The sequence below is a fragment of the Eulemur rufifrons genome, chromosome 2 (assembly GCF_041146395.1).
Source record: "Eulemur rufifrons isolate Redbay chromosome 2, OSU_ERuf_1, whole genome shotgun sequence".
Classification (NCBI taxonomy): domain Eukaryota; kingdom Metazoa; phylum Chordata; class Mammalia; order Primates; family Lemuridae; genus Eulemur; species Eulemur rufifrons.
Window position 1 is genome coordinate 79,180,151 of NC_090984.1, and position 20,809 is coordinate 79,200,959.

At 34.0% G+C, this 20,809-nt stretch overlaps 1 protein-coding gene across 2 annotated transcripts in view; it reads right to left on the reverse strand.

Annotated features, from left to right (window-relative positions):
* MDGA2 (MAM domain containing glycosylphosphatidylinositol anchor 2) overlaps positions 1-20,809 on the reverse strand; it is a 767,088-nt gene that overhangs the window by 354,918 nt on the left and 391,361 nt on the right. Inside the window, exon 2 of one of the 2 annotated variants that reach the window (XM_069464601.1) lies at positions 795-964. Coding sequence is in view for 1 of the 2 variants with exons in the window: in XM_069464600.1 (XP_069320701.1) it covers positions 795-969 (175 nt within the window). In the remaining variant the exon portion in view is untranslated. Of the gene's footprint in view, positions 1-794; positions 970-20,809 lie in introns of both variants that reach the window. The other variant, XM_069464600.1, reaches the window with a different exon arrangement.

The window sequence follows — 20,809 nt, forward strand, 5'->3', positions numbered from 1 at the left end:
AGAGAGGAAAAGATACAATACCTTATATTCCAACATTAGAGAATTAAAAAATAAAATGCAAGTTCTTGTAAAAACCTAACGGAGTGATAGATAAACCTGTGAAAAAGACCAAATTGATTGTAAGTCCTTGCTTTGTTTTGGTGGGCAAAAAAGTAAGAAGACCAAGATTTTAATATATTTGCCAAGAGCAAAAAGTAAGAAAATGAGACTAAGAACGAAAATAAATCAACAAACACTTTTCATGTGGCATAGCACTGCTCAGGGTTGGTGCTGATTACTTTCAATAGGGTTGGATCCAAAACAGACTATAAACAGAGATTTCTGGTCATTCACAAACTAATTCAGATTTCTCTGCTCACATGATGTATATTAAAAAGTAAGAATAGCTGTCTTCACACACAGGTAAAATTAACATACACAAGTTAAAAGTATATATAGCATGACGTTTTTCATAAAAATATAGAAATGCATGTATATATTTATATATAAAGATAAAAAGTAAATACATTAAAACACTAGCAGTTATTGGTGGGATTACCAGGAATATTTATTGTCTTCTTGTTAATGTTGTTCCTAAATGTTCTAAGATGAATATGTATTGTTATATCATACAAATTATGAAATTTTTATTAAAGATTTCTTTTTTCAAGAATGTATTAAAGGAGATATTATCTTATACATTTTTCATTCTGAACTAAACAGAACTCTATTTATGGTTTTTGAGAAAACTATAGTTGTAGGACAAATGAAACCCATACTAGGCTTAATGGAAATGTTCTGGGAAATTTACTTACAGTACACATCCACTCTGATTGACTTTATCGCTGGGGACCCCAAGCCATTCTCTGCTTTACAGTAATACCGGCCTCCTTGGTGTCGCTGAATATTTGTAATCCTCAAAGTCTCATTGAAGACACTTGAGTCTTGGAATCTGTCAGAGGCACTTCCTGCTGTTTTGGTCCACCTGATCTGAGCAAGCATCAACAAAGATTGTTACTTTAGGTTGGTTTTCCCACAGAAAAATCAAATAGCAATTACTCATTTGAAGAGTTTGCTTTCAGAGAGAGCTGCTACATTGCCTCTCCTGTCAAATTATTGAAAGTTATTAAAGAATTTACAGACACAATTAACGTATAAAATTTTAAATGTAATTTCATCATCACATCGTGTATGTAATTTGAATTCAGTTGCATAGAATTCATCAATAGACTAATCAGTGTGGAGGGCAATAAAAATTATAATATAAAGGGAGTTAAATATCAGTGGTACATTGAAAGATGGATTAGTCTTTCCTTTTGCTGCACATTTAATTCCTTTTCATATTTTCTAAACCTTGTGAGATATTTTTTTCTTATTTAGTCCACGTAGGCTCTCATTTTATTTTTGGACATACTTCATTATTTATTTTAAATTTTCTATTTGATTTGGATAGTTTAGACATATTACCATAATGGCTTATTGAGATTATGTATAATTTTAACACCTGGTTGCTAAAAGAGGGTTCATTTTTTTCTTTAATGGCTTTGCTTTAATAAGCCCACAAATGATTTATCTATTTTGATAATTAGAATTCACTTTACATCAATAATTATTTTCAAAAAAAGTGTAAACTTTTTCAAGGAGAACATTTCTACTAAACTGCCAAAACACTCTGCATATCTAAAACATTTCATTATAAACAATATCATTCTTTTAAACACAGCTGTGTACAACAGACTTCATTTTGCTAGCAATAATGACTGACATTCAACTCAAATTTTGTTTATTTTAGTTTATAAAACCTGAACAAAAGCTACATGCTGGTACTGTAGAGTGATACAAAATAGAAAGTAAAAAGGATTTGATTTTATTTCTCTTCTTGCCCCTGCTGTATAATATATTTTTGTTTGACTTTATTTTAAAGTTCAGAAATGGCCAATAGACATTCTCTGGTCAGACACATATGACGAGACATGAAAAATGAAACTAAAGATTGATTCTTCAAAATTTAAGTTCCTATAATACTGCCTTTGTCTATGCCTATTTTTATAGAATGTTAATTAAAATTTATAATCTAATGGCATTAAAAGTGTCTTTGAAAAGTTCTCCATATCATTAAGATATCAGTATAAAAATATGATCATGTTTGCACTAAATTTGCAATTAAATAAAAATGGTATGTAAAGATTTATAAAAATTCAGGAAATAACAAAACAAAATATCAAATATTTATAAAATACCTTCTAAGAACATGAAATACACAAAGAAGTAAATGGCTGATACCTGGATTCAAGCAGTTTATAAATTTATTACCAACATGCCCATAAAAAGAAAAAAATAATTTTATAAATTATGTCAAAAAAGGAAGGATACTCACCCTTTGATTTAGCAAATTTCTGCTTAAAATTTACCTTACTAACATATTTTTACAAGAATGCAGAAAAATGAGCCTACTGCATTTGTAATAGTATAACATTAAAAACAATATAAATATCAAATGATGGGAAAGTCATTATAAATTGATTGGCTCTAAAATTGAACTGAATAAAGTTATTAAAAGAATCAAAATACAAAATGTTGGCCGGGCGCGGTGGCTCACGCCTGTAATCCTAGCACTCTGGGAGGCCGAGGCGGGTGGATCACTCAAGGTCAGGAGTTCGAGACCAGCCTGAGCAAGAGTGAGACCCCGTTTCTACTAAAAATAGAAAGAAATTATATGGACAACTAAAAGATATATATACAAAAAATTAGCCGAGCATGGTGGCGCATGCCTGTAGTCCTAGCTACTCGGGAGGCTGAGGCAGTAGGATCGCTTAAGTCCAGGAGTTTGAGGTCGTTGTGAGCTAGACTGACGCCACGGCACTCACTCTAGCCCGGGCAACAGAGTGAGACTCTGTCTCAAAAAAAAAAACAAAAAAAAACAAAACAAAAAAAACAAACAAACAAACAAAAAAAAAGAATTAAAATACAAAATGTATTATTAAGTTAAAAAAGACAAAAAGCAAGAAGCAGAAGTGAATACTCTCATTTGTGTAAGAAAGAGTGTATGTGTGTATTTGTGTGTGGATATATTACTGATATGTTTGCTAAAATTTCACAAGGAAATACATGAAATTTAACTCTATAAATGGGACTGGGAGTAAGAAGAGGATATTTAAAATGCTTTATTTTTTTAATTTTTATTTTAAAGTCTTATGCTTAATTCATTTTGCCATGAGCAAATATTGTGTTTATTATAAATAAAGTTAAAAAATGAAATACAATTCTCTAATAAAACATAGGAAATAGGGAATTTAAATAATAGAAGTAGAGAGGAATACAAATATTCACTTAGGAAAAAATGTTTCCCTTTTTTCCCCTACTTTTTAAAAATAAATACTGGAAGGAAATATTCCTGAGTGGTGGAAAGACATAAATCTCATTGGGAAAGGTTTCCAGGCTATATACTTAATTGATAAGAAAAGAAACCTCCATAAATGTCTATGAAGAAAATTGTAGAGACTTCTAGGCAAAAGAAACAAACTTATAAAGCATCAGGGCCTGCTCATTCCCAATGTTAACTCTTTCCTTATTCCCGGACCCCAAATTATTAATCACCACATGGCTGCCCAGAATAAAGACATTCTGAGCCATCGGTTCAGCTACAAGCTGGCCAGTGTGTTTCAAGCAGAAATGTCCTTATCAGGGAAGCAACACTCTACATTTTGCATATTTTTGCATATTTCTGCTGGCTTCCATCTTGAACCATGAGCTGATTTGGAATGAAAGTCAAGCACAACGAAGCAGTAAAACAGAAGAAATCTGAATACCTAATAACACAGAGTTATGGTGTTGCCTGACGTGAAAAATTTATAGGCTAGTCTTCTACATTAGGAGTAATAAATTCTATCTTGTTCTATTCTTTTTCTGGGTTTTCTGTGACTAACAGCCAAACCTAATTCTAACTGATATGCCTGGAGTGGTAGGGGAGGTCAGCTTGTCTTCGGGATTCTCATCTTCAACAATGAAAGCTCAAAAACAGTGGCATGCCATCCTCCCTTACTGAAAAAGATGGGAGTGGGGACATCTCCCAATATTTGATACTCATTCGAGATCTTATTCACCTTAGTTTGAAAGAAAAATATTCACTGATATGCAAACATTCAGTAACATCACGTTCAAATAACCCGACTTTGACAAAAATACTTGAAACAGTACTCTAGGCTCCCAACAAATGAACTGTGTCTGAGGCCTTCAATTTGGAGAAGATGTGGAAAGGCACAAGGTGGTGAGCAGCTAACATATGTGCATTTAATGGATAAGTAGAATGTGCCTGAATAATATACAATTTAAGTACTAAATAAAGTTTCTTAAAACCAAAAGGACACAGAATAAGGGGATTTGTAATAACTGAGCAAAATCTAGGAGTTTGGGGTAGAAAGTGCACTAAAATCAGAGGTAAAACTTTAAAGGTCTTGTGGGAATGGAGCAAAAGCAGAGGAGAGAAATAAGTCCTTCTAGAATATTAAATTTTGGGCGAGTTAGAAGGGTAAAGAGTGTATATCTGTAGGAGAAATGGTAGGTATCTTGTTTACAAATAATAATAGAAGCATAAATATCAATTAAAAGAATAGGATTTCTTACATGCATGAAAGGAAAAGTGAGATAAAGAGGAAAAAGTGAAAGGAATAGAAACTTGATAAAATGAGCAAAAATAGGGCAAATGGGAAAGAGAAATATATAATTTTAAATAGATATATTTATTTTAATTTTATTTTTAATTGATAAATGAAAATTGTATATATTTATAGGGTACAATGTGTTGTTTTGATCTATGTTTACATTGTGGAATGATTAAATCAATCTAATTAACAAATTCATCACCTCACATATTTATTAATTTTGTGACAAAAATATTTAAAATATACCATACATTATTATTAATTATAGTCACCATGCTGTGCAACAGATCACTATAGAGTAAGATGGAACAGTTATATCAGCTATAGACTAGATGCGAATAGATTTAATTCACTCATTAGAAGAGCCAATTAGATTGAGTTTACAAGTGAAAATAAGCCTATATGCAGTTTTCCATATACATATATATACATACGTACATACATACACACACACACTTTAAAAACAAACAAACAAAAAACAATAAATGATTGGAAACTAAGACTGGAAAAGAAGGCATGGATGAAGTCATAATAGGAATATGTAAACTTAAATCAGTCATGAATGACAATATTTATAAACAATGAAATTAAATTAATAAGAAACTTGTGGCTAAAAACTCTAACAGGAAAAGAAAGTCATTACTATACGTAGTGTTAAAAGTCAAAAGCAAAAATATGTGTTTGTTAATTGGCATTCAGTAAAGTGGAGAGCCACTAAAACAAACACTATTAGGAAGGGAAGAATCTGAGAAATATGCAGTTGCAGTGAGAAACTCGAATACTTCTCTCTGATAATTAGGCAATTCTGTTAATAGATAATATATATTTTTTTCTATTAAGTTAAGAAGTAAGACAGGGAGAAACTGAAAAGATATAAACAAAGGTATGGTTAAAAAGTATATACAAAATTTATCCATAGAACTATGGATTTTGTTCTTATGTCCATTAAGTATTAGCTCATTAAAATATGAAATGTCTGATTTTGAATTGAAAGTGTAGTCTAGTACATCTCAAACAAGAAGTAGTACAATTAATCAAGCTATGCACCTAGACTATCGACACAGTTTTGCCATCTTAAACTGTAGCGTGTTTATGCCACTAGTGAAGAAGCCTGAAGAGCCAATGGCCACGAAATCACGAAAGGTGTTTTCCACAGCTTGTTGAGAATTGAGTATTTTCCCTTGCAAAAAGTGGTCCAAAGCCTAGAAGAAGTGGTAGTCAGTTGGGGCAAGGTCTGGTGAATATGGTGGATGACAGAGTTTCCAAGTCCAGCTTCTACAGTTTGAGCAGCATTGTGTGTGTGACATGTGGTCTAGCATTGCCTTGCGAGAGGAGTGGCCTTTCTCTGTTGACCAATATTGACTGCTTAATCACAAGCATCCTCATCATTTCATCCAGTTGGTTGCAGTAGACATCCACTGTAATAGACTGACCAGGTTTCATGAAGCTGTAGTGGAAAATACCAGAGCTGGACCACCAAACAGAAACCATTAGCTTTTTTTGATGAATATTCAGCTTTGGACTGTTTCGGCACTTCATCTTTATTCAACCACTATGTCTAATGCTTGTGATTGTCAAAAGGAATCCATTTTTCATCACACATAACAATACAATGTATTAATATAAATGGTGTGCCTTTATGTCATGATAGCAAAGAAAGGCAAGCTTCTAGAAAATTTCTCTTCTGATGCTCATTTAATTCATGTGGTACACATCTATACAGCTTCTTTACCTTGCTGAGTTGTTTCAAATGGTCCAATATTGTTGGAATAGTAATGTCAAACCTTGCTGCTAATTCACACATAGGTTGAGTTGGATTCGCTTGCACTACAGCTTTCAGCTCATCATTACCCACCTTGGTCTCAGGTCACCCATGTGGCTCCTTTTTGAGATTAAAACCACCAGAATGGAACTTCTCAAACCAAGGACGTACTGTGTGTTCGTTAGCCACATACTTCCCAAATACTTCATCAACATTTTGAGCTGTCTGCATTGCATTGGTTCCAGGAGAGAACACATATTCAAGAATAATTTGAATTTTTGATTTATCCATGGTTTCACAAAAATTGCTCTAAAAAATGTGAAAGGTAATCACAAGCTAAATCATGTGTTGGAAAGACTGAGGATGTACCTTCACAATAAAAACAAAACAAACAGTGTCAAAGTGAAATGTCAGAGATATCAACTGTCAAATTTAGTACTTAAAGAAGTCAGACATTTCATACTTAATAACCTAAATATTTATAAATATTGATCATGTAACTGGCAGCAAAGAAGACCTTAATTAATTAAAAAGTAGAGATAGTACAGGCCATGTTATCCAGACTTAGTTCAATACAATTATAAATAAATTATCAAAAGATGAGTAATACATGGAAATCCAGTCATTGTTCAAAGAGAATTTTTTTTTTTTTTTTTTTTTTTAGACAGAGTCTCACTCTGTTGCCCTGGCTAGAGTGCCATGGCATCAGCCTAGCTCACAGCAACCTCAAACTCCTGGGCTCAAGCAATCCTTCTGCCTCAGCCTCCCGAGTAGCTGGGACTACAGGCATGAGCCCCCATGCCCGGCTAATTTTTTCTATATATATTTTTAGCTGTGCATATAATTTCTTTCTATTTTTAGTAGAGACGGGGTCTCGCTCTTGCTCAGGCTGGTCTTGAACTCCTGACCTTGAGCAATCTGGGCCTCCCAGAGTGCTAGGATTGCAGGCGTGAGCCACCACGCCCAGCCCAAAGAGAAAATTAAAAGGAAAATTTGTAACTAACCAGAAGGCAATGAATAGAAAACCATTTCATATAAAAATCTGCGAATACAGTGAAAAGAGTATACAGAGGAAAATATCACCCTTAAGTATCCTCTATATTAAGCAATGAATTGAATGAATAAATAAATAAATCTCATCTGAATTTATTTTAATGTAATGTAGGCTACTGGGCTCTACCCTAAACTCCTCCTTGAGTTAGTTTAAGAAAGAGGAAGAAGCAAAAAGTATCTTTTACAGAGGGTCCCAGGAAGCCACCTCATGACACTCTACTTGCATGACATAGTTATATCTCCATGCTTAGCTATTAATACAAGAAAGGCTGGGGAACTCTTTACTCTCACGAGCACCTCCCTCGTAACCGTTTGCTAAAATGTGATAGTTTCTTACCTCTGGAAAAAGAATAGAATGGATATTTGGGACTACTGCTATTAATAGTTCCACAATGGGAATACAATATATCCCATTTCAGATATGCTATGTTATTAAATATGCTTTGTGTTTAAATCCTCTTATAAAAATATAATGAGACAGTCATCTCTATAAAAATAACACTAAAAGAAAAAGACAGATAGTAGAATTCAGCAAATACATTTTTTTTGGGGGGGGGGAACTCTCTTCCTAATCTGTAGAAACAACAGGGAGATCCTCTTCAGCTGCAGAACAAAACACTTAGCTTAGGGTAATCTAATTGCCAATGGACAGTTTTCTATTTTGTTTTTTGATATAATGATACTCCTGAAACATCATTGCTTTTATATAGCCTTAAATACTCTCAATGTTAATTGAGATAATCTTTGTAAAATATTAAAAATCTGAAGAATAGATCAAAGATAGACTTGGCTGATTCTGAAAAGTATATTGCATAGATACTAAAAACTCAGTAAGGACTTAGACTGTGACAGTGCTGAGACTTCTACATTTTATCCTTTAATTAACATCCAGTGAATAGGATTTGTAAATTGAAGCCACTTTCTATCAGTTGCCAAGGAGTTAAGCCAATCATACTAAGATCAATCTGAGCTTTGCCCCAGCATTATGGGGCAAAAGACCCCTCTGAAAAAGACCCTTCATCTGTAAAAGAAGGTCTGAGAAAAAATATGATAAACATCATCTGATCTTCTGTAATCATCAGGATGATCTGCCACCAGAGTCTTTGGGAGCTAAACCTAAAAAGTCAGTTGCAGAGTATCAGCCTGAAAAAGTATTAAGGAATATCTATATGGGAGGTCATTATGAACAGACAGCATTCATTAGAGTTTTGAAAATAAGGGTTATATTCTTTTCCTGCACTGATAACAGGGAAAATTACAGAGGAAATAGGTTCTATTTGAATCACTTAATACTATAAATAGATTTCTGAATGGCACAGGACTCTAGATCATACAAGTTCAGTTTTTAATAAATTGTATCAGTCTACAATAAATTATAGCAACATGCACGCATGCTTCTAAATCTGATTTTACAAAAAGAACCACAATTTTCTAACAGAGCAACAAAATTTTAACCTGAAAATTTCTATACTGTATGCATAAAACACTATATTTTACTACTATGCCCAGAATATTAGGTATCACAATTACTAATATTACTATTAACACTACTATCACTACTATTAATAATATTACAATATACAGTTCAAAAATATTTCTGAAAGTTAGAGCCACATTTTGATACATGCAGATAAGAAGCTCAAGGCAGTGATGATTAAAAAACAGAAGTCTGAAGAACAAGGAGGTCATAAGGTAGCTCCTCTCACCAGCTAGAAAATAGGATGGTAAAGGAGAAGGAATCATCATGGAAGATGAATTAGAAACAGAAAGAAAATGGTGGGTTGAGGACATGGTATTTCTGTACACTAGATAGGCCTTAAGGCAGACAACACTAGGTTTTCTGATCTTTTTTTTTGACTCCGGTTTTTCTTTGTATTTAACCTTTGAGGAATTTATTCACTTATGTGAATAAACAATGGGATAAATCAAATACATTTAGTTGTTTATCTTTAACAGTGTCAGACTTCTTGTATGTATATGGTACACTATGGCAAGGCCTCCTAGAATTATTTCAAACCAGAGATGAGAAAAGAGGGTACATCTCAGTGCCAATGTTTATACATATGAAATGCTGGGGGTTAATGTAGATTGCATCAGGAAGAGGTTTGATTATGTAGTACAACTGAGACATTTCTCTTGAGCCCCAAATAGCCATTAACAGGATTTTACTTTCTTAAAAGATTACAAAATGCTTCGATAGTCCATCCTCTGACTTTAATCCCAATATACACCTAAAAGTAGAAATTTTTTTCTCCCTATTTTACAGCTCCAGTTCTTTCATGACCATGAGACTGTGCTACATTGTACACTGGGTTCCTTTCTGACCTGAAAGTTCTCCTTTTTTCCTTCATTTAGTATCTAGTTAAAGTCCTGTGATCCTCTAGGAATCACTTTATTTCTACTAAAGCCTTTTCTCTCCCATAAAACTCTATTATTTCCTGTTGCCATAGCACCTGAAATTCTGTCTATGAGAGTACTTATCGCATGCTATAGAAATTAGCTGTTTATATGCCGTAGCAAATAATTGGCGTTCTGCCTGATTTGTATAGATTCCTTTACCCTTTTTATATGTCACTAGGACTCCTTGTTTCTCATAGAAGAAGGCCCTGGGGATACAGAGTCACTTCGTTCTCAGAGGTAAATCCTTGGAAATCTTGGGAGTTTACTTCCTACCCCAGTGACTCTGAGTATGATTAGTGAGTGAATGCCAATGAATGATTAGCATGGGATATAGAAACCCTGCTCTCCTGCCTCCAGTTGGGACAGATTCTGCAGCACAATTTACATTCCAGACTTCCATTGCAGTATCAGGCTGAAGCTAACCTCCTGAAATCACATCCTTGCCCAGTTTCCTCCCTTTCCTCTCCTGCTCTCTTGTTCTATTGTCAGTTTCTCCTAAGGGCACCTCCTTAATAATCACCTCAAATTCTATTTCGAAAGAACTAGATCTAAGACTTAATTTGTTTTGCCTTTAATAAACTGTAAGCTCATTACAGCAAGGACTGTTCTTGATCTTGGTATCTCTGGCCCAAAGAATCGAGTCTGGGACATAGTTGTCATTAACAAAATCATTGTTGCTTGAATGGATTCCTGGCCTTATTCTGTTTACAATACCAATATGAATTAGATAAAATCCCACTCTAGGAGGTACCCACAATATAATGAGATTCAGCTAATTGAGATGTTGTTTAATACATACTTCTTTAAATGGAAGTTGAATCTACTCATCTGCTTTCATGTTAGAACATACACAGCAGGATTTTTATTTAAATTCTACAATTTTGATGAATTTATATGAATCCATCTAAATGTTTTTGCACATTCCTCTTTATAAGCATAGAATTATATTTTGAACATGGGTGGTTGAAGTTAGAGGAAAATATCAAATGATAGCTTCCTGGTGTCATATTTTAAGTTACTGAATTAGCAATTAGGAGGATTAAACAGGAATAAAATAAAGTTGGATAAATGGGAAAAAGTGAATGTATAAAGATAAATTCCTTCAAGAGAACTAGTGATACTGAAGAAAAAATAATATAAAATTAAAAAAAAAGGGCAAAAGATATGAGCTATGAATTAGTTCATCATAAAACCACTCGAGTTTTAGAATAGACATACACTGGTAAATGAATCAGCAGTGCAATACAACTGGCATGAAAATATCAATGTGCCAAATATATTTAAATATGATTGAAATTTAAATATTTTCATTTTTATCATTACCAAAATTGGTAAGGAATGCATTTCATGTAAGCTCTGGAAAAACAGGAAAAATTGTAAAAATATTCTCCAAGTTTCCCATAAGGCAAATGGAAGGAAATTTGTTAAGCTACTTCTTGACTGGCCATTCCTTTTTGATCTCCTTTTGTGGTTCCTACTCATCTTCCTGACCTCTGAATGGCTGAGTACTTAAAAGTTTGGTCCTTTTCTATTTATGCGTCACTTCCCATGGAGTCATCCCATAGAGTATTTTAAATACCATTCCATAATGATGACTCCTAAATTAGCATTTGTTGTTCAGGTCTCTCCCCTGAATCCCAGACTTGTAGCCACCGACTGCCTGCTCTTCTTCTCCAACATAATATGTCCAGTCTTTCTCCTCTCAATTACTGGCACTACCATCCTTCCAATCATTCAGACCAAAACCTTTGCAGTCCACTTTGATGAAAAGAGAATGTCAATAAAGACACAATATCATATTATTAATCTTAGTCCCAAAAAAGAAACATACTATACCTGTGATAGACTTTAAAATTTGTTTTATAACTTGAGAAGTAGTAACACTAACATTTACTCGACTTTTATGTGTGTCAAGGATTCCCAAGACCACACCTAGGTTTGATGATCCACAGAGGATTTGTGGGACTCATTATACAGGTGCTCCCTGGCTTATGATGATACTGACTTACGGTTTTTCACTTTGATTTGTTGATTTTCTGTTGGTGTGAAAGCAATACACATTGAGTAGAAAACGCACTTCAAATTTTAAATTTTGATCTTTTCAATAAATTACATGAGATATTCAATACTCTGTTATAAAACAGGCTTTGTGTTAGATAATTTTGCCCAACTTTAGGGTAATATAAGTGTTCTGCGCATGTTTGCTCAGTTAGTAATGTTCAGTAGGTTAGGTGTATTAAATGTATTTTATCAACTTTCAGTGGGTTTATAGGGATGTAACCCCATTGTAAGTCAAGAAACATCTATGTGGTCATATTCATGACTATAATATATTACAGTGAAAGAAGACAACACAAAATTAGCAAAAGGAAAAGGCATATGTGGGAGAAGTTTGGAAGGAAAAGGGCATGAGCTCCCAAGAATCCTCTCCCCATGGATTCACATAGGATGTGTTTAACTTTTAATTATGACAACTCTTATGGAATGTTGTATTACAGAGAATGTCATTAGGGAATCAATGCCTGAAGTTTTTACTGGCGACTGGTCACTTAGCCACACTTTGCCTAGCATATATCAAAATTCCAATCTCCTATATGTAAAGCAAATGTTCAGTATAAACTGTATTGTTTACCAAAACAATTTAGGCACAGTGAACCACTCATCAATTAGAGAAAGCCGGGATCCCTCCTGAAATCCACATATCCAGATGCCAGCCAGCCAGCCAAAGGCCGACCTTGCAAGCAGGTTTTTCTAAGGATAGTATTTTCAGGCCTACTAGGTTAACTTTTTTTTTTGCGCACATATATACCATGTCAACAGAAGTGTTATGTGAGCATTCTGGTGAAGTTCCTTAAAAAGAGAAGGAAATGGGACTATTTACCTTTTTCCCTTTCCTTCCTTGCTGCCTGAAATTCAAATGTGATAGCTGGCACTTTAGGATCCAATTTAGATTGTGGGTCAACTTCCAGGTAGAAGTCTTGTGCTAAGTTTGGGTCCCTGGTGAAACCATGAAGCCACCACAGTATCTCAATATTCTCTTAGCTAGACTTTTTTTCTATGAGAGAACTAATGCCTATCTCATTTAAGCTACTATTATTTCTGAATTCAGTAATCAGCAGCCAAACAATCGTGACAAAAATTTTAATTATGCAAAAAACAAAAAATAGGGGCTGGGCACGGTGGCTCACGCCTGTAATCCTAGCACTCTTGGAGGCCGAGGTGGGTGGATCCTTTGAGCTCAGGAGATTGAGACCAGCCTGAGCAAGAGCGAGACCCCGTCTCTACTAAAAATAGAAGGAAATGAGCTGAAAAACTAAAAAATATATATAAAAAAAAAATGAGCCGGGCATGGTGGCGCATGCCTGTAGTCCCAGCTACTTGGGAGGCTGAGGCAAAAAGATTGCTTGAGCCCAGGAGTTTGAGGTTGCTGTGAGCTAGGCTGATGCCACGGCACTCTAGCCAGGGCAACAGAGCGAGACTCAGTCAAAAAAAAAAAAAAAAAAAAGGAAGAAAGAAAAAATACATTTTTAACATTCGAAGATTCTGTAAATGAAAGATCTCTGTTTTTCAAATGCAAAATGATGAAAGTAATGCCCTTGGAGAAACAGCTAAAACTACCCAAAGAAATAAAGCATATTGCATGCATTAGAAATGTTATTCTATATTAAAAGAATCTTTAAAATTTGAGTAGCAGCTCATGAGAGAAAAAATAAACACTTGGTTTGAAAAAAATAAATCATTGAATCGGGCCTTTAATAGCTTAAAATGGAACATCACAACTTAATTATCAATATGTCATTTTTATGTAGGGAAAGGTACTGAAATGACATATAGTATATTTCAAGCACATTTCTGTTGTAAGGTGAGTGAATAAATACATGAGGGTATTCAAGTTTCACTGTAATGTTTCTCCTAGAACGTTAAAAGCTCTCCCCGATTTAAATTTAGCACTTTTACACTCACTAATCAATATTGATTTACCACAAGTTTTAGAAATTAAGGATTTTTTTAAATGTCACTACTGAACAGCATTTCCATCTTCTCCTTATGAGTTTCTTATGGGATTTTTTTCACCATCATTCTCAATCTTGTCGAAAGTGAAGCGGTAATTTCTTTAATGATTTTTATAATAGAATATAATCTAAAATAACAGTATTGCAGACACCACAGAGTATTAGATATGTTATAAAAAATAAATTGCTCTATTCCATTCACTCCAAGACAGCACTCTACTTAAGTCATATTTGTAAGATAACCAAATGAACTCCTGCCATTTAAGGGATTAAAAAAAGGCACCAGCACAATTATAGAAAAATGGGAATGTCTTCAAAGCCTACAGGCTTGACAGAGATGTTTATAATTATAATATTGAAGTATTAGCCTAACAGGTAAATTTAGCCAGACTTTACTAAATAAATAATACAGTTCAATTCTATTTCATATTTTCTAACAATTCATCTAAAATTCCTCCCAGAAAATTACATTAAATTTGCCTAAGAAATATTATAGAGTGAATCATCTGCCCCTCTGCATTTTTCTGCGCCTCTGGAACTGGAAAGAGAAAATAACATATCCAATTCCTATAAGTACATTTTCAATCTTATGGAAAAAATTTTACTTCATATTTTGTGACCAAAATATTTGAACATTTAGGAAAAAAAAAAAAATAACAACACATTTTATGGGCACCTTGCAACTCTTAGAGGCATAAATGGCCTTCACACATAACTGTCCGTTTACAACTTCAACTCCATTCCACATCCAGGTGATTAAAATCTATTAACAGGAAGATATGCAAAACTAAACTGAGGCATAAGAAATAATATACATGAAAGAGGACCATTTTCAATGTTTGTATAAGTGGTCTAATTTTAGGACCTGTGAATCAGGGAACATTAACAGTCTGCTATTCCTACACACATTTGGAATAGTTCAGCCTACTAGATTAATGTCAGAGTTAATATTATAAGAATTTATATTTAACATGTTTCAATGTTTAGTAAAGTTTAGAAAGAGAAGAAATGGTGACTAATCTTTTGCTGGATTCTCTACTAGGCACTTTTGCCTAATTGTCTTCATAAAAATCTTACCAGTAAATATTATTAATCCTCAATTTGCAGATGACTAAATTGAGATTCAGAAAGGTTAACTAACTTTTCTAGGACTACGCAATTAGTAAACTGTGGTCCCAAGATTCTAACTACTGTATGTATGACTGTACTTCTACTAAAAGTTGCAAATATTTATTAGGATTTACTCTGGCAAATGCTTTATTAATATACCTCATTTAATCTTGACAAAAATCATATCAATTAAGAACTAGATCTTCATTTTATAGATGAAAAAATTGATTCTTCAGACAGGAAAATGATTTTTCCAAGATCTCATAAATAGCATATGGGTGAGCTAGGATGGGAGTCCCACTCCATCTGAATCCAGAGCCTGTTCTCAGTCTCACTATGATGCTAAGAGAAACTGACTCTAGTAGGTTTAATTAAAGTAGAACAGAAAACCTTTCTGCAAGAACAAGTGAAAATGGAGGGCTGCTTTAAATCTTGGTAAACAGACCACGCATTATTCAACTTTACTAACCCATTATAAAGTTTCCTGTACATAATTATATTTCTACCCAATAGTTCTTCCCTAATTGGAATGGAAATGAAGAATAAAACACAGTTATCCTGTATAGCATTACCTGGGATTCTTGGGACTGAATGTTCCCAGGACAAGGGGAAGAGGAGGAGGAAGGGGAGGAGGAGGAGGAACAGGAAGAAGAGAAAGAGAAAGAAGAAAAGGAAGAGGAGGAAGAAGAAGAAGGGTAGGAAGAGGAGGAAGAAGGAGAAGGAGAAGGGGAAGGAGAAGGAGGAGGAAAGAAACTTGAACCTGTATGCTGAGAAAAGATGGGAGAATAACGACAATTTAAAAGTTAAAAGAGAAAGGTCTATTGGTGAAGACTTCTTCAGAGTGTTTTCCTCAAACAACAGGGAATTGATAGGATATAATCCTCAACACATTGGCAATTTCAAGGTATGTCTTCAGTAGCAAGTTAGAGATTTTGACTATTGTTTAAATATAATAAGAATCAATTGGGTTATGGGGGTAGATGGATAGAAAATTTCCACATATGATTGCCCCATATAACCATAGGATACTGTTCATTTGTCACTCATAATCTCTTTCAACTTTTGGCTAGGACACCTTCTTTCAATTCAGAATCAAGAAAGATAAAAACTACATTTACCAGACTCCTTTTTACTAAGGTTGCAGACAGAATTTGGGTTCTATCAATAAGACTTCAGAACCAAAGTAAGTGAGAAGAGATATATTTTGTGAGGAATCAGTTTTTGCAAGTACAAATCACTGTATACATGGTTAAGAAACAGAGTCAAGAGTTCTAGGGTGGGCTCCTTAATACATCGATCATAATTAAGATGCATTTTTCTTGAACTACTGGCTGGTAGAATTACACTGTGATATTCATAGAGGAAGCAGTTCTCTTGGTTAGCAAGGGCTGTAGTATTATTCTATGTGTTATTCTATTAGGCACAGCCTTAGAATCTTTTCCTTCAGCCTTTACAATACGTTTGGTAAGGAATTAATTACTGAAAATAATCTATTCATGTTTAAACAAGCAACAATGAATGCTATCATCTGCAACTAAACCCTGACTGATACACCTCATCTTCTCTCATTCTTACCTGCCCTCAGTCAGGTTCACCTTTAAAGCCAGGCCAAGCAGAGTAACTGTGTAATGTCAGTACCACCAGGCCACCTTTCCAACCACCATTCTCCAAACATAGGCACCCACCTTAGAATTACCTGCGGTACCTGTAGGTGGGGACTGTGACTTTATTCCATAATTATAAATGAACACCATAAAATGTAACTGACCAGTCAAATTGACATATTGACAGAAACTCTTAACTGCCTAAGTATTATCAGGAAATCCAAGAGTTTCAATGATGTCCTTCAATTCTGTGATTTTGAAAAGAAGAGGAATGAGGGAAATTAGGGCACCAGTCACTGAAGACAGAAGTGGCACCTTCAACAGCATGTGAACCATCAGAATTCATGTTCTGCTAAATAAAGACATTATTTGAAGTTGCATGAAACATGTGGAAGCTACTTTGAAAAATTCATAAAGATTTTTCTGTGTTTCAACTGAAGGTAAGCTCTACTACAAAAGAGTTTCACAATCAGTATTTAAATTGTCAGTGTGTTTAGATTGCAATAAATAACTTTATGAAGTTTAAAAATAAGTTTGCTGTTTGATAGTAAATTTTTTTTTTTTTTTTTTTTTGAGACAGAGTCTCACTCTGTTGCCCAGGCTAGAGTGAGTGCCGTGGCGTCAGCCTAGCTCACAGCAACCTCAAACTCCTGAGCTCAAGCGATCCTCCTGTCTCAGCCTCCCGAGTAGCTGGGACTACAGGCATGCGCCACCATGCCCGGCTAATTTTTTCTCTATATATTTTTAGCTGTCCATATAATTTCTTTCTATTTTTAGTAGAGGTGGGGTCTCGCTCTTGCTCAGGCTGGTCTCGAACTCCTGAGCTCAAACGATCCGCCCACCTCGGCCTCCCAGAGTGCTAGGATTACAGGCGTGAGCCACCGCGCCCGGCCAATAGTAAATTATGTTACAAGCTCATGTATCCATGTAAAGTTAACAACAATATCAACAAAAACCCATGAATACTTAGTTTCATCCTGACATTAAATAAAGGAAGATTTAGTTCACAATATTTAGAATCAAAGACTTTATAAAGGTGAGAGAACTGCATATGAAACACTAACCTATATGTCAGGTAAAATACAAATAAAAGACTTGTTATAAGATTGATATATCACAATCTATGTCAAAAATACAATGTGTATAATAAAGATTTGTTCGTCTCTCCTTACACACTTAGTTTTCATGACAGCTAGTATGGGAAAATATATACAATTTGCATCAGTGCATTTTCCCTAATTAAAAAAAAAGTCAGACTTTGTGCTTTAGCCCTCAGTTGCCACTTTGTTAAGTGTATCTAATTACTTTGAACACTGTACTATTCAACATGAATAAGGTGGGGCATCAAAGAAAGATGGCAGGGGGAAGAAAAAGTCAGGAATTACTGGTCCTAAAATTCAAACACAAAGATGTTGCCATAGAAAATGCTAGGCAAAGGTCAAGAAAAATACATTTTGTTAAAGTTTATAAAAAGGAATCATACTATGAGGTTAACTTTGAATACTGACCTAACATTATATTAAACTGTTTCAATTCAGACCTAAATTTAGACATTTCTGAGAACATTTCACTCCCACCCCAAGGGTGAGGGGGCATCCAAATCTTTTTGTTCTTTTTCTCTTATAAGATTATTATGGGTACATAATAGTTGTATATCTTTATAGGGTACATGTGATCTTTTGATACAGGTATACAATGTGAGTTAATTAAATCAGGGTAACTGCGGTATCCATCACCTCAGTCAGTTATGATTTCTTTGTTTTTGAAACATTCCAATTCTAGTTTTTCAGTTATTTTAAAGTATACCCGAACTTATTGTTGATTATAGTCACTTTGTTGTGCTATCAAATATTGTTCATTCTCTCTAACTAACTATATTTTTGCACCATTAACCATCCTCTCTTTATCCGCCTGCCACCCCCAACTATACTTCCCAGCCTCTGGTAAACATCCTTCTACTCTCAGTCTCCATAACATCAATTATTTTTAATATTGAATTCCCATACATGAGTAAGAACATGCAAGACTTGTCTTTCTGTGTTTGGCTTATTTCACCTAACATAATGTTCTCTAGTTCCATCCATGTTGTTGCAAATGTCAGAATTTCATTCTTTTTTATGGCTATATAGCATTCTATTATGTATATGTACCACAATTTTTTTATCCATTCATCCATTGATGGACACTTAGATTGATTCCAAATATTGGCTATTATGAATAGTGCTTCACTAAACATGCGAATGCAGGTATCTTTTCAATATAATGAATTCCCCTCCTTTGGATATATAATCAGCAGTGGGATTGCTGGGTCATATGGTAGTTCTATTTTTAGTTTTCTGAGGAACATCCATACAGTCAAACCTTTTAAAATCATGAATTAGAGCCTCTGCCAATGGATTTCACTATTAGCCATAATTTGAACTCAAGTCCTTTAGAAAATTGGTGACACATATGACACTAATTCAGCCTGTTTGTTGCCCCCTGAGCTATTAAGGTAACCCTTACAATGTTTTAATCTACCTGGCTAGTTCAAATTAAAACCAGTACATACAGCACCATAAGATCTTATTTAAATATTTTTTTCTTTTTACTAACTTCACTTTTTACATTTAGATAACAAAAACCAAAATCACACAGTCATAGAGAAAAAATAATCAGATACAATAACTGAATATTATCCCATAAATATTAATATATATGCATATAAGCATTTATATGATATATATTTATTATTATATATAAACACACATATATTGAAACTATTATATAATCATAAGTCTGCTAGCATAGAAGTCTTCTAGAATACAAGATACCATGAGGTAAATTATAGACAATATTTATCAATTATCACCTAAGGTTTGGACAAATCTGAAACATCAGTTTGTCATCAGTGATTTTCATACACTGTATTCCTTAAGTAAATGAAATATAAAGATCTAAGATCTCATTTTCCACATGCACATCTACCAATGCTATTTCTATAACTGATGTCCAAGAAGTCCTAAGATATCAGATATGTTCAAATAGTCAATACTTTCTGGCAACTGTATATGTTGAGGATACAAAACCAAAGGAGATAAAGGTATGCTGAACTCATTAGGGAATAGGAAATGACGTATATTCTAATTTGCTTCTGTGACATATCATGAAAAGGATTAGATCTTTTCCTATAATTTTATGTATTCACTATTTTAGGTTGGAGTCTCACTGCAAATATAACTGCAAAATGAATACAATTCACATCAGAATTTTAATACACAGCAAATACTGGAGGCCACTGAATGGCACTGTATCATAGATATGCATTTTTTTATTTTTCCCTAACATTCTCTGATGGAAATATTTACTTGATTTTGTCACACCAGTCAATTACTGTATACTGGCATAGTGTGTATGATTGTCTTTAATTAAGAAATGTGCCCATATGTATAATCATTTGAACATGTAACTATTATACCTAATTGTGTAATTGTAGGGTATATTGAAATGTTCAATATCTTCAGTATCATGGATTTTAAAAGAGTGCATGATATTTATTAATTACCTAAAAGAGAAAAGCTTCAAGCATCACTTTTGGTACTGCCTTTCAAATTGCTTATTTTCCAAAGTTAACTTAAGACTTGAAAGAGAAATAAAGAGATGATAGTAACAGAAATGTTATGCATCCAAATGGGCCACAGAACAATTTTTGCTATGACATACTGTGCCATGTCAAAATGCCTATTTGTAATCGCTCAACATTTTTGATTCAATTAGTCAATGTATTTGTTTTTGATACATTTATTATGTATAGGTTTTGACTAGGAGGAATTTTTTTTTTAAATCCTGGAATGAGGATAGAAAAAAAAAATTCTATGTCTTCTGAAAGAGGAGGTTTTTCGGTTTTGTTTGTTTGTTTTTTTAGAAACTCATCATAGAAAGAATAATGTGAACAACTAATAGAATTCAGACAGTGTAGGAAGAAGAGATGTTATAAACCTTTCTGGTCCTCACAATCTTTGCTAATTGAATAGATTAATGATAGCAGCTATCTTAGTCTGGGATTCTTTAAAAAGAGCAGAGCCTGGGTAAGGATTAGGGGACTGACATTTTCTTTGAAAGGTGCAAGCTCAGGAAATAAAGATGAGGGGAAAAGGAGAGGGATAATCTTGTCAAGGAAAGATGTAAGGAAATGTAGAGGATATGTTGTTTGTGATATACCTTTCTTCTGAAGGAAAGCTTATCTGG